At 41.8% G+C, this 13,639-nt stretch overlaps 1 protein-coding gene across 2 annotated transcripts in view; it reads left to right on the plus strand.

The window, feature by feature from the left end:
- The window catches only part of CACNA1S (calcium voltage-gated channel subunit alpha1 S), a 58,323-nt gene extending 45,285 nt beyond the window's left edge, over positions 1-13,038 (plus strand). For both annotated transcript variants that reach the window (XM_081010464.1, XM_081010465.1), the window contains 9 exons: positions 818-920; positions 1,908-2,009; positions 2,757-2,881; positions 5,453-5,581; positions 6,936-7,144; positions 8,628-8,695; positions 9,543-9,646; positions 11,107-11,232; positions 12,378-13,038. In XM_081010464.1, coding sequence (XP_080866590.1) covers positions 818-920; positions 1,908-2,009; positions 2,757-2,881; positions 5,453-5,581; positions 6,936-7,144; positions 8,628-8,695; positions 9,543-9,646; positions 11,107-11,232; positions 12,378-12,542 — 1,131 coding nt within the window. In that variant the 3' untranslated portion in view covers positions 12,543-13,038. The remainder of the gene's footprint in view (positions 1-817; positions 921-1,907; positions 2,010-2,756; positions 2,882-5,452; positions 5,582-6,935; positions 7,145-8,627; positions 8,696-9,542; positions 9,647-11,106; positions 11,233-12,377) is intronic.
- The last annotated feature ends 601 nt before the right edge of the window (positions 13,039-13,639 follow it).

The raw sequence follows: 13,639 nt of genomic DNA on the forward strand, positions 1-13,639 counted from the left end.
CTCCACCCCCTGGCCCCTGTACAAAATTCAGTCCTTATCGCACTAGATTATTTTTTTAAGCTGAAGGAATGAAGAACCGGTGTTTTTAAAGCTATCTGTCAAATGGAGGGTGGGACACTGATTCCCTGGCGATGGCCTGAAGGGCACATAAGACCTTCGTCTCACTGAAGTGAAGCAGGTCTAGGTCTGCTCAGTGTCTGGATGTCTTGGGTTCCACCTTGAGAAAGGTGGAATATAAATTTAAGAAAATGAATAATGGTAATCTACAGTATAATAATAATAATAATAATAATAATAATAATAATAATAATAATTGTTTATACTCCAGCCACTCTGGGCGGCTCCCAGCAGAACACTAAAAACAGAATAAAACTTCAAACATTAAAAATTTCTCTAAACAGGGCTGCTTTCAGATGTCTTCTAAAAGTCAAATAGTTGTTTATTTCCTTGACATCTGATGAGAGGGCACCACCACCGAGAAGGCCCTCTGCCTGGTTCCCTGTAACTCACGTCTTGCAGTGACAGAACTGCCAAAGGCCTTCAGAGCTGGACCTCAGTGTCTGGGCCGAACAATGGAGGTAGAAATGCTCCTTCAGGTATGGGACATATGGGTGTGTTCCAAGTGTGTTTGTTTGTGAATGTAAATTATACATTCAGTGCTATTTTTCTGGAAATTGGTGCCAGAACTCACCATGAACCCTTGTTCTCATATAATGACAATGGTGCCCACCTGAGAGGTGCCAGAAGTGAGTTTCAGCACACTCTGCCTGAAAAAAACCTAGGATATATTGTCTCTGACATGGTGTGTGTTTTGCAGCGCTTGGTGAGCATGAATATGCCCCTGAATAGTGACGGCACAGTCACTTTCAATGCAACACTCTTTGCTCTGGTGAGAACGGCTCTCAAGATCAAGACAGAAGGTGAGAGATGAAATGCATCAATAGCTACATCCATTCCTGAATAACTCCTCTGCACTCTCCCACAGCTGCCATTATTCATCTCACAAGTTCTGAAGAACATTAGTCACCTTATATGTCAGCAGAAGCTCTGCTGACCTCAAAATCCATTACTGCGTGATTACATAGGCCCAGCAGATGATGCCATAAATCAACAGTAACTAATGCCTTTCTGGTGCATTTAATCACAAGACCTCCAAGAGTCGGGTCTTCATCTGTTTTAAATTAGCATAAGTAGTTTCAGCGTGGAGCCATGCCAACTCCATGCCGCTTCTGGAGTTTTAAGGAGCCTAAGCTTCATCAAAGGCAAATACTAAGGATTTTGTCCACCTGAGGATTGATAAAAATGAAAGCACTTACCTGTGTTAACACAATAATATTAACAACAGCAACATGTGCTATAGTTGTTGTTCTTGTAGCCAGCCTTATCTGGTCTGGAGACACCTCAAAGCAGCTAAAAATATTCAATGCAATGCAATGCAACAGCAGCCCCCCAAAAGAGCAGCAGAAACAACTTTTCTTTAACAAATCTGGACAGCAAGCCAACAATAAAGCTAATGTTTGATTTAAAAGGATCTCACCCCAAGTACCAGGCTGTACAGTGGTATGTCAGGAAGTGGGGGAGATGATGAGATTTTATTGTAAGGGATGCTAATGAATTAATTAAGAGAGCATTGATTAATTGGGCATGAGTACTTGTTGTCTGAGGGCAGACAATGAGGAGGATAGGATAAACCATTGTGGCTGACTTATTGGTAATGTTTTGTTCAGTGCCATGCATGGATGCTTTGCATGAAGAAAACGCCTGGTTCAATCAGTTGGCACCTTCAATTAAAAAGAGTCTCGTGTAGCAGACTGGGAAATGTAGGAATATTGTAGATTCTACTGGATAAGACAGACCAATTATCTGATGCAGTAAGTTTCATATAAAAGCGGTTGGTGCTTTTGCAGGTAACTTTGAACAAGCCAATGAAGAGTTAAGGATGATTATTAAAAAAATATGGAAGAGAACCAGCATGAAGCTCCTGGATCAAGTCATTCCACCAATTGGAGGCAAGTCCTTAATTTCTTTATTTAAATGCCATTTGACCTTAACAAAAACCCTAAGCAGTTTACAAGAAATATCAAAGTTATCAATAGAAACTGTTTAAAACAAGAAATTAAAAACATTTAAAAATAATAATTAAAATCAGCCATAATCTAAAAAGAGATTAAAACATGTCAACTTCTGTGTGCCTGGATAGGCTTACCGAAACAAATATGTTTAAAGGAAGCACTGAATAGAATGTGCAGGTGGCGCTGTGGTCTAAACCACAGAGCCTAGGGCTTGCCAGTCAGAAGGTTGCTGGTTCGAATCCCCACGACGGGGTGAGCTCCCGTTCTTCAGTCCCAGCTCCTGCTCACCTAGCAGTTTGAAAGCACGTCAAAGTGCAAGTAGATAAATACGTACCGCTCCAGCTGGAAACGCACGGCGTTTCTGTGCGCTGCTCCGGTTTTGCCAGAAGCGGCTTAGTCATGCAGGCCACATGACCCGGAAGCTGTCTGCGGACAAACACCGGCTCCCTCGGCCAGTAAAGCGAGATGAGCACCTCAACCCCAGAGTCGTCCGCGACTGGACCTAATGGTCAGGGGTACCTTTACCTTTACCTTATTTCATATATGTTTTTATCTCTAACCCTCTTTCTACAACTTGCATTTCACAAATCTCCTTTGTGTGTTCTCAAGCAGCCTGGCATACAAGTTGGCTGGGTTGTTTTGCTGAGCAAACTTAATGTCTACTTGTGGCTACTCCTCCTCCAGATGATGAGGTGACCGTGGGCAAGTTCTACGCTACCTTCCTCATCCAGGAGCACTTCAGAAAATTCATGAAGCGCCAGGAAGAGTATTACGGATACCGGCCCAAGAAGAATGCTGTTGAAATCCAGGTAAGTGAGAATTGGAACATGCTTGACCCAGCAGAGTAGAAAGATTTCCAGCCCATAATGGAGTGAAAGAAAAGAAGGAAATGGAGGTGCTTTGGGTTCTCTCATACGCACCAGATTCCAGGTACTGTGACGCAGTTGTTTGCAGTTTTCATGGCCCTGTTTTGGGATTCTCTAAAGAGCTGGCATTTTAAACAAAATAATCTCTCTGCAAATATTCCCACAAAATTATTATCCCTTTCCCCCCCATCTTCTCCCACAAAATGCTTATGGACAAATCTTTCTGGAATTTTTCATGCTTTGGGTTTCCTCTGGAATCGCTGCTCTTGGTTCATTCACTTTACAGGGGGCATTTGAATGACATTTGGTGCTTACAGGCAGGGGCTTGATATTGCAAATGGGTTGTCCACATACCTTGTAACTGGCCTTTGTAATTTATTAGATTTTCCCTGGAAAAAGGAAATCCAGATTCAATGGTGGGTGGAGGAAAGACAATATGGTCTGGCATTTTGATTCCAACAACATTGTGTGGACCCAGTTAAAAAAAAGAGAGAGAGAACCATGCATGAGGAGCTGTCTGTGAGGGTTCTAGGGGTTGCTCGTGCGTAAGCCAGTGCTTATCTCCCCGGCTGGGTGCAAACACCTGGCTGGGTTGCCTAAGTGAACCTTTTCTGTCCAGACAGCCACTCACCCGTGGCTGACTCAATCGCTGGCAGAATCTGCCAGTGGGCGTTTCTTAAACTTCTTCCAGCAAAGAAGCTCTTTGACGCCTAGTCTCCTCCTACTCTCTTTTTTTTATAAGATATTTATTAAGCTTTTTTAAAGTATTACAATAAAAATGAAAAAAAATTAACAAAAATACAAAATAAAAATAGTTAAAAACACACAGATTTTCCATTGATTATTTTCCTTTAGCTTGTTTCCCGGACCTCCTCATACCTCCCTTTTTTGTATTCCACTTCAATTTGTTGGTTCAGCAAATCCTTACCCTCTTTATTTATCCTAATCTTTGATCTTGAAAATAATAGCATTAGATTTTTACCTATTAATAACCCTTTTTTCATATTCCCTTAAAGCATTACAGCAGGAAACCACTTAATTTCTATCCAACATCATTCTAACATTCATTAATTTTACAATATTTCTGTAGATAGTCTTTGAATTTCTTCCAATCTTCTTCCACCGACTCTTCTCCCTGGTCTCGGATTCTGCCAGTCATTTCTGCCAATTCCATAAAGTCCATCACCTTCATCTGCCATTCTTCCAAAGTGGGTAGATCTTGCGTCTTCCAATACTTCGCAATGAATATTCTTGCTGCTGTTGTTGCATACATAAAAAAAAGTTCTATCCCTCTTTGGCACCGATTGGCCGACTATGCCCAGAAGAAAGGCCTCTGGTTTCTTCAGGAAGGTATATTTAAATACCTTTTTCATCTCCTCCTACTCTCTCTGCGCGAAAGCCTTCTGCGCAAGGAGGGCATGGGCAACGGAGGATCCCTACTCTCCCCACTGGTCCCAGGCAAGGAGTTATGGGACCGCCTTGCTGCTTCCCCCATCTGCCCCCCTTCTCCACTGGTGCTACGCTGATTCTCTTCCCCAGAAGATGGGCTGCTTCTCCCAATCCCTGGACGCTCTCTGGAATCCCTCTGGCTTTTGCTCTCTCCCTCCGGCACTGATGGCAGTTCCCTGACACTGTCCTACAATAAACACCCATCTGGGAGCACCCAGTAAAGTCCATCCTGTAATCAACGTCCATCTGGACACATCCATTGACATCAAATGTTTCTGTGTGCTCTTTTTGTTTTTGTTTTTGGAAAGAATTGGACAATAGCACAGTATCTGCATATGTAGATTGCCTTAGCTTTAGAGTTCCTCTGGGCAACTTGTTTATTGAGCATCCATCCTGAATTTCTTGCACAAAGCTTACACAGAGGTTAGATGATATCTGGCCTTTATTGTGCATTTGTTGTGATTTGTTTATAGGGTGGTTGTACGGCAATGAGCTTTCTAGCATTTGAAGAAGCATGGTTTTGATGTGTGTGGAAATTAACTGGGTGCCTAAGCCAATGCTTTCTGTTAGCACTTTTCCAGTCAATGCCATTTAGCAGCATGCATTTCTCTCTCTCCCTCTGATTATTTAAATTTGCCCTTTTCAATCTAGGTTTTTTTGACGGGGGAGTCATCACACAGTAATGCTTAAAATTTTAAGGGTGTTATAGCACATTTTAAAAGAACTTTTTAAAAAGATCAACATGCCACTATAATGCTGTGCTCAGGTGAATTTTCACTCCCCCGCCCCCACCAGCTATGTCACACCCACTTGTGTGATGCAGCATAACTGAGCGTTCCCCCTGTCAACATAAGCACTGGTTTATACACAGTACTTTGTGAAGCTGGCAAGTTCATAGCTGTGCATGATTAGGGATATATACTGTAAGAGCCTGACCTCTTCCCTTCATGGGAAGGAAAGTCATCATGACTTAGGAGAAGGTGGTTTGGGTCACACCTTAACTCCCTGTTCTCCGGCATGAATGGTCCCTGCCAATGATAATCATTTCTGTGCTGTTTCAATGAGGCTGGCCTGAGGACCATTGAAGAGGAAGCAGCTCCTGAGATCAAAAGAGCAATCTCTGGGGATCTGACGGCAGAGGAGGAACTTGAGAGAGCCATGGTTGAGGCAGCAATGGAGGAGGGCATCTATAGGGTGAGTATGAGCACAGATATAAAGTTTGCTTAATGGGCATCCAATATATCCTTTAACCCTCAGCTGAAAACTTCAGCAATGACACACTTGCAGTGCTCCCCTCACAGAATGAGTCCATTCCCCACTCCGTTTGTTTCCTCATGAAGTTATCATTCATCATTCAGTTTTGTTTCCTTTGTTGAATGTTAAAGAGCAGAAGCACCTGTGCTATTCTGTTTTCTGTTTGTTTGATTGACTAAACTTGTGTTAGTGGTCTTTTATATTCTTATAGAATACTCATTGTAATGGTGGGTGGAGGAGATAAAGCAGAAGTGGAATTCTAACCTAAGAGGAAGTTGAGACCCCCACAGATTATGTGAGACACCTAACACATTTACCTCAGATTGTGGCTCCTTGTCAGCCATCATTCAATGTTAAGCACCCTGAGTCGAGTTAAAGAAACATACAACAAATAAAGCCAAGGCGTCCTGAAGCTTTCTGTGGTGTGTGTATTTATATACAAAATATTTTGAGCAAAATAAAATGTGCACACACTGAAAGTTGATTTTCTTAAAATTTCTACTATTTTCGGTTAACACAAGTAAAATATTAAATATGGAAAACCCCAAGATAATAATCACTAGGTAGGTTGAGTCCGGGACGCGAGTGGCGCTGTGGGTAAAACCTCAGCGCCTAGGGTTTGCCGATCACATGGTCGGCAGTTCGAATCCCCGCGGCGGGGTGAGCTCCCGTCTTTTGGTCCCAGCTCCTGCCCACCTAGCAGTTCGAAAGCACCCCTAAGTGCAAGTAGATAAATAGGTACCGCTTTATAGTGGGAAGGTAAATGGCGTTTCCGTGTGCTGCGCTGGTGCCGGCTCACCAGAGCAGCTTCGTCACGCTGGCCACGTGACCCGGAAGTGTCTGTGGACAGCGCTGGCCCCTGGCCTCTTAAGTGAGATGGGCGCACAACCCTAGAGTCGGACACGACTGGCCCGTACGGGCAGGGGTACCTTTACCTTTACTAGGTTGAGTCCACCCTTTAAAATAATTAGGTCAGGCTTCCTCAGCCTCAGCCCTCCAGATGTTTTTGGCCTACAACTCCCATGATCCCTAGCTAGCAGGACCAGTGGTCAGGGATGATGGGAATTGTAGTCTCAAAACATCTGGAGGGCCGAGGGTGAGGAAGCCTGAATTAGGTAGTTGTAAACATGGTACTTTAAAACACTTTTAAAATAATGTTTGGTTTGCCCCTAAATATAATTTGTGCTTTCTCACTAACTAGATCTTGTTCCTGCCATCCCCCAGCTGGAACACAAAGGGCTTAATAAAGACCAAAATAACAACCTCCTCTTTTCTCCCCTGCCCTTGAATGCAGAGGACAGGGGGGTTGTTTGGCCAGGTTGACACCTTCATGGAACCAAGCAGCCCGCTACCACCTCATGTGGCTAGCCAGAGACCTCTACAATTCACCGAGATGGGAAGCGAAGATTTGGATTCCCCTGTATTCCTTGACGACTTCCCACCAGGAGGGGGTGGCAATGTGAACAACAGCAACAGCAACGCCAACAACAATGCAACAACGGGGTAAAGCCCAAGAAACTGAGAGCATAACAAGCTGGGAGAGTAGCATTCCTTTCAGAGGGCTGATTCTGGCATGAGATTGGACCACTAAAGATTGGATAGGGCTAGAATTGTCCTAAAGCTTTTCTTTAAAAGTTTTTCATTGATTGCTGAGTGGGGGAGTTGGGATGGGCAAGTTGGGGAAGCAAATGAATTAGCATTCAGGAGTTATAAAAAAAAATGGAGGAAGGGTGACTTACCAGTAAAGGCTGGGATGGCAACCCTAAAAAAACCCACTTTCCTTCATTTTAAAGAAATTTTCCCAACCGATTGAAGCAGCCAAGAACTGCTGCAATCAGTAGCTAGCTAGGCTACCACGTTCTCTCACAATGTTCCTGATCTATTTTTTGGGGAAAAGATGGCAGCAGTAGGGAATACCATCACTATCTCACCCCAAGTTATAATACATATGGAGCAACACTAAGTTATGACGTAACATCGTTCGAAATGAAGCATTATGGGAGAACATGCTGACCCGGCTTGCTGTGGCCAGGTAAATTTATGCAAAAGGAAATGGCTGTTCTTATATTCTTGTGACATAAGGGTTCTTTAAAAAAATACACCATTACCCCTGCCTTTACTGGTAACCCCACCTTTGTTAAAAAATGAAGAATTTTTTTTCTCTCTACCCTGGGAATGTTATCAAAGTGCCTTCCGCTAACCACCATAAGGGACACCACTCAGCACCTTCTACCCCAATTCACCAAAATTCTACCCAAAAAAGAGAAGTCATATTGTTCACTTCTGAAAGGTGCTGAGCTTTAGCTTTCTTGGCAAGAGCATTCCAGAAGTGATGGGCACCCATGAGAATGCACTTCTGTATGCCCTCGCAGTGGTAACTTAGTGCATGGATGTTAAACCTTAGAAATGCTTTGGGATATACCTGTACAGGTGGCAATAGGTTGCGCCCAACTTTCCGAAAGCTTGAACTGATGGATAGGGGATCCAGAGCATGCATGGTATGTTTTCAATTCTTTCTGCGGAGAGAAAGTAGCATTCTGTACTGAGTGAAACTTTTAAACCATCATAAAGAGAAGCCTCTTTGAGGATTGCATCACATACATATATTTAGCTGTGGTACACACACACACACACACACAGGCTGGATCTAGACACATCAAAGAAGCATTTCAGTTAAATGCATTGTAAATTTAACAGAGAAAACAGGTAGAGAAAAACGGGACTCCACAGCACCATCTGGTATGTTATATTGCATATACAACACATATAAATCGTTTTTTCTTTACTAATCTAGCTGAGTCCAGAGAGAGAAGGAAAAGTTTGGAAAATGGAAAAGAAAGTGCTGGAGAGCTATGGTCTGGTCAATAACTCTGGGTTGTTGTTTTTAATGTAAAATCATAGTCTTCTGGGTCACCCTAAAGAGTACTAATAGTTGTTTGGGACAGGGTATTTTCTTGGAACTTACTATCAGTGCTTTGCTCCATAGGGTGATGTATGAGAATGAACTAGTAAGAGAGAGGGTGCTACCATCATCTCATCAGCTCCCTGACCTAGGTGAGTTCTTGCTAACAGCCCAAGGGATTTCCAGGGCCAGTCTAATCTCATAATCCCTATATAGTGGTACCTCGGGTTACATACGCTTCAGGTTACATATGCTTCAGATTACAGACTCCGCTAACCCAGAAATAGTACTGGTACCTCGGGTTAAGAACTTTGCTTCAGGATGAGAACAGAAATCGTGCTCCGGCGGCGCAGCGGCAGCGGGAGGCCCCATTAGCTAAAGTGGTGCTTCATGTTAAGAACAGTTTCAGGTTAAGAATGGACCTTCAGAACAAATTAAGTACTTAACCCGAAATACCACTGTATGCCTATACAGTGGTACCTCGCAAGACGAATGCCTCTCAAGACGAAAAACTCGCAAGACGAAAGAGTTTTTCGTTTTTTGAGTTGCTTCGCGAGACGAATTTCCCTATGGGCTTGCTTCGCAAGACGGAAACGTCTTGCAAGTTTGTTTCCTTTTTCTTAAAACTGTTACAGTAATACAGGGTGCATTGCTTGAAGAGGTGCAGTTGCGACTTGACTTCGGGGAGCAACTCATAGCACGCGGTGTGGTAGCCTTTTTTGAGGTTTTTGAAGATTTTTTTGAAAAAACTGAAACCGTACTTCGCAAGACGAAAAAACTCGCAAGACGAAAAAACTCGCAGAACGAATTAATTTCGTCTTGCAAGGCACCACTGTACTCAGGTTAGTGTGGGAGGAGGTTAACTGCTGATCCGACAAAGGAGACTGTGTAATGAAAGCATTTGCAACTGGCATGGGTCTAGTCAAAATAGCACCTTTTAAGACTTGGAAAATGTAATTATCTCTGATTCCTTTTGTCTCTTTTCCCTCTCCCCTCTAGGCAGCAAATGCTCTATTCGGCCTAAAAACCGTAAACGAAAAATGAGCAAGGTGCCAACTCATGGTGTCCAGAGCCAATCAGAACTACAGTTTTCCATCCAGCAGGTAAATGCTGCATTGCTTCACTTTAGGCATGCTAAAGAGACCACAACCCAAGCTGTGCTTTCAGTGTTCCCCATACAACTCCATCAGATACAAAAGACAGGATGTGTACATATATGGGCTACGGTCCCATTAGAACGATTTAGCATTGTTGAAGCTTTGCTTTTCCACAATCAGCTGAAAGGAGAATTAATATGATTCCACACAACACTTAATATAGTGCCATATTATCCAGCAATGGCTTTCCCCCATAGCCAAAACCCTTCTGTAAAGTTTGTTTGCATTTAAGCCTCACTCAGCAAAAGTCATTTTCAGCTTCTGAAATAACCACCCTCAGTTGCTCATTAATTTCAGTTTCAGTTCCCTTGGAGGAGGGTTTTATTTATTTATCCCATTATTATTTTTTGTTTTCAATTGTCTATCACTGTGTGTGTGTGTGTGTGTGTGTGTGTGTGTATGCCTTTTTTGATATTATAATAATAAGGTGCTAATACTCAAGCCTTGATAAAAGTGGTACAAAATGGCTGCCACGGGGAGCAGAAATAGAGGTGACTGTACTCCATACAATAAGTACCCTCTCTCTCTCTCTCTCTCTCTCTCTCTCACACACACACACACACAGAAAGTTCATTACATGAACATGAAAAAAAGTAAAATAATGGGAGGAAATCAGTAATTTAAGCCTTCTCATATGAGAACAGAAACTGACAATAAAGGGAAATTCAGAGGCACTGTTCTGTGGATTGATGAATGTCAGCCACACTCAACAGGAAACAATAAAAGGATAGAACCACTGAGGAAGAAATTTAATTGAAGGACATTAGCTTTGAAAACATTCAGTAGCGGTTTGCCTATTCACAGTGGACAGGCTGACTCAGCAATTGCATTTGCAGTTTTTTTAAAAATTGCCACAGATCAGTTGTGACAAAATGCCGGAGGGCAACACAGGGAAAATGGAACTCAATATATCAGCAATGACATCTGGACTACTCAAGGAAATTGGGTCTTGCATCCCCTCTTAAACATCCACACAGGTGGATAGTGCCTGACGGATGCACCCACTTGCAGTAAACACAATTCATTTGATGTTGAGGTTGTGCCAGACCATCTCCATTAGAGGATAAGCACTTTTGTCTATCTCCTCTTCCAATATCAGATGAAATTCAAAGGGGGCGGGGGGAGCATCATGGCATATCCAACTATCCAAGCCATATTTTATGCACACACCTGGCAACGTTATATAACAGTATTTTAATTCTTAAAATATGGGCAGGAATCACTTTATCCTCACTGTAGATATGTCCGTCTGCAAATTGTGCCTCAGGATCAATGGGGATAACAATCTTAATAAGGAAGGTCACCGGGGCGGGGGCAGGGCCTGCTGCACTCTGGGTAATAAAGAGACTGGTGATTGATGCCACTCAGATCTATCTGGTCTTGTTTCCATGCAATTTCCCCCAAAGAAGTCCATTGGTTCACAACAGGAGTCCAATGATGGCGAAGGGTTACCATCTGCAAGCAGCAATGAAGGATATGCACTAAGGAGTATGGAAACCTCTACCCCTGCCTCCATTCAGCTCATCCAAGAGGTACAGCTGTTGTTGTTTTTCTAAAAATATTTTATTTATGATTTTCAGTTTTATACATTTCAATAATATTACAATCCTTTTAACATTTCAAAACTTGTCTTCCTTCCTCCTCTTTCTGCAGTTCCTTAAATTTATTTTTAATATTTTCTGCATATCCAAATTAACTTAATTTGCTCATTTATTCATCTACTTTAAATATAAAGTAGAACTTATAAAACGGCAGGTTATTACAATAATCCTGCCAATGTTCTTATCTGTTTACAGTTCGTTTGTAAATATTCAATAAACCATTTCCATTCTTTTATTAAAAGTTTGTTATCTTGATTTCTTAATCTTCCGGTAAGTTTTGCCATTTTTGCATATTCCATAAGTTTTGTTATCCATTCTTCTTTGGCTGGGACTTCGTCTTTCCATTTTTGGGCAAGTAACATTATTTGTGTTGTAGTCACAAACATGAATAAATTTCTTTACAGTTTGGGTAGTTCTGTCCCTATAATTCCCAAAAGGAAAGCTTCTGGTTGTTGCTGTTGTTGTTTTTTACAAATGTTATTTTAAACATCTTTTTCAATTCATTATATATCATTTCCCAGTAAGCTTTAACCTTACTACAAGACCACCACATATGATAAAAATAACCTTCTTTCTCTTGACATTTCCAATACTTATTTGATTTGGATTTATACATTTTTGCCAATTTCTTGGTGTTATAGTAACATTGATACATCATTCTCATATAATTTTCTCTTAGACCATAGCATGCTGTAAATTTTATAACCATGTTCCACAATCGTTCCCATGGTTCCATATCAATATTATGACCAAGATCTATTGCCCAATGTATCATTGCGGGAGGTACAGCTGTGGGCATCACACACAAGTTCATTGGAAGTGGTTGGGGTTTGAGACAGGGTCAAAGGAAGGGACAAAATGGGATGTTGAAGAAGGGAAATAGGGATGTCAGAGAATTCAGTCCTAAATGGGAAATGGGAGTGAAAAATCACCACAATTAGCATGGATCCGTACAGAACTGACACATTTCTTTAGTCTTGGAATAACTGTGTTATTTTCTGCATTGTTTTTGGTGTTTCTCTTCCACTGAAATGCATCAACGTTAATTGCATGGGCTTCCATTTCTTCTCCCGCAGGCTCTGAGTTCTGGAGGACTTGACTCCCTGGCTAAAGACTATTCGTTCCTGAAACTGGCAAGAAATGAGATGGCTGCTGCCTTCCAGGTGGAGGTGACTGAAGTGGAGGAGATTGCGGCTGCTTTATTGAAGCGAAGGGAAACCGACTCAAATACATCTTTGTAAAAGGCTCATTGCATGGCCATTCCAAATTCCAGACTGTGAGATCTTTCCCCCAGCCTTATCTCGTTTTTCCCCAGCAGGGCTGCTATAAAGTGCTACCCATTTGTCTGCTTCTGGGTGGTTACCATGAAAGCACAGCATTACTTGCTCACAGCAATCCCTGACTGGTTGCCATCGGCAGCATAACAGGCTAATGGAAAAGATGGCAGAGGGAAACCTATTTTCCTTGGCTGTCAAAGGAGGAGATTTTTTTTTAGAAATAGAACTCCCCAGGTGTTTCTCCCAGCAGGGTCTCCTTGCTCTCATGAGATCGACAGCATACAAGCTAGATGATAGATCACCAAATATTCCCAATATTTAATATCAAAGATCCCTCCTACCTAGCGAATTTATTTCCTCTGGGAAACATCTTGAAAAGTGCCCTTTGATTACATTGTTTTGAACAGAAAGTAAAAATGATGAAAAGCTAGCACTTTTAATAAACTGAAAGAACCAGGAATGATTATTTTATTTGTTTATTTGAAATATTTACACCTCACTTTAAAAAAAAACAAAAACTTTCCAGGCCAACTTACAAACAGGTAAAAGCAATAAAAACACAGCAATAGAATGAAAGCATTAAAATCTAAACACTGTTACACACTCTCTCACATACCTACACCTCAAAAACAGGATTGAAGGGTTTTGTTGCTGAATTTTGCAGAGCCTCTGAATTATCTAGCTGGCTGCTAACAGATATTGGAAGATTTGAGTGTGAATTCATTTAGAATTCTAGCCCACATTATTCCTAGGTTATAGTGCTTTACACTAATAATTGCACATCAGCATGTTTAATTAAATCACACAAACAATCCATAGTTTGGGCTAGGGATTTGGCAAGTCAAGAATACTCTGAAAGTCTGGCTCTTAGAAAAGTTGCGGAGTTCTGATTCACACTGTCTTTAAACATATATTGCTCTCAAACTTACCAGTTGTCCTGGTCTTTGAATTAGAATTCTATAATTATATGTATAAGGAATTTTGTTGTTGGGTGCAGCCCCCAAGATGGCCTCCCTGTGTGTTTCTGGAGTTGATTAATGGATGAAATAATGAAGAGGGCC

The sequence above is a fragment of the Podarcis pityusensis genome, assembly GCF_964106645.2.
Source record: "Podarcis pityusensis genome assembly, chromosome: 6".
NCBI classification, from domain to species: domain Eukaryota; kingdom Metazoa; phylum Chordata; class Lepidosauria; order Squamata; family Lacertidae; genus Podarcis; species Podarcis pityusensis.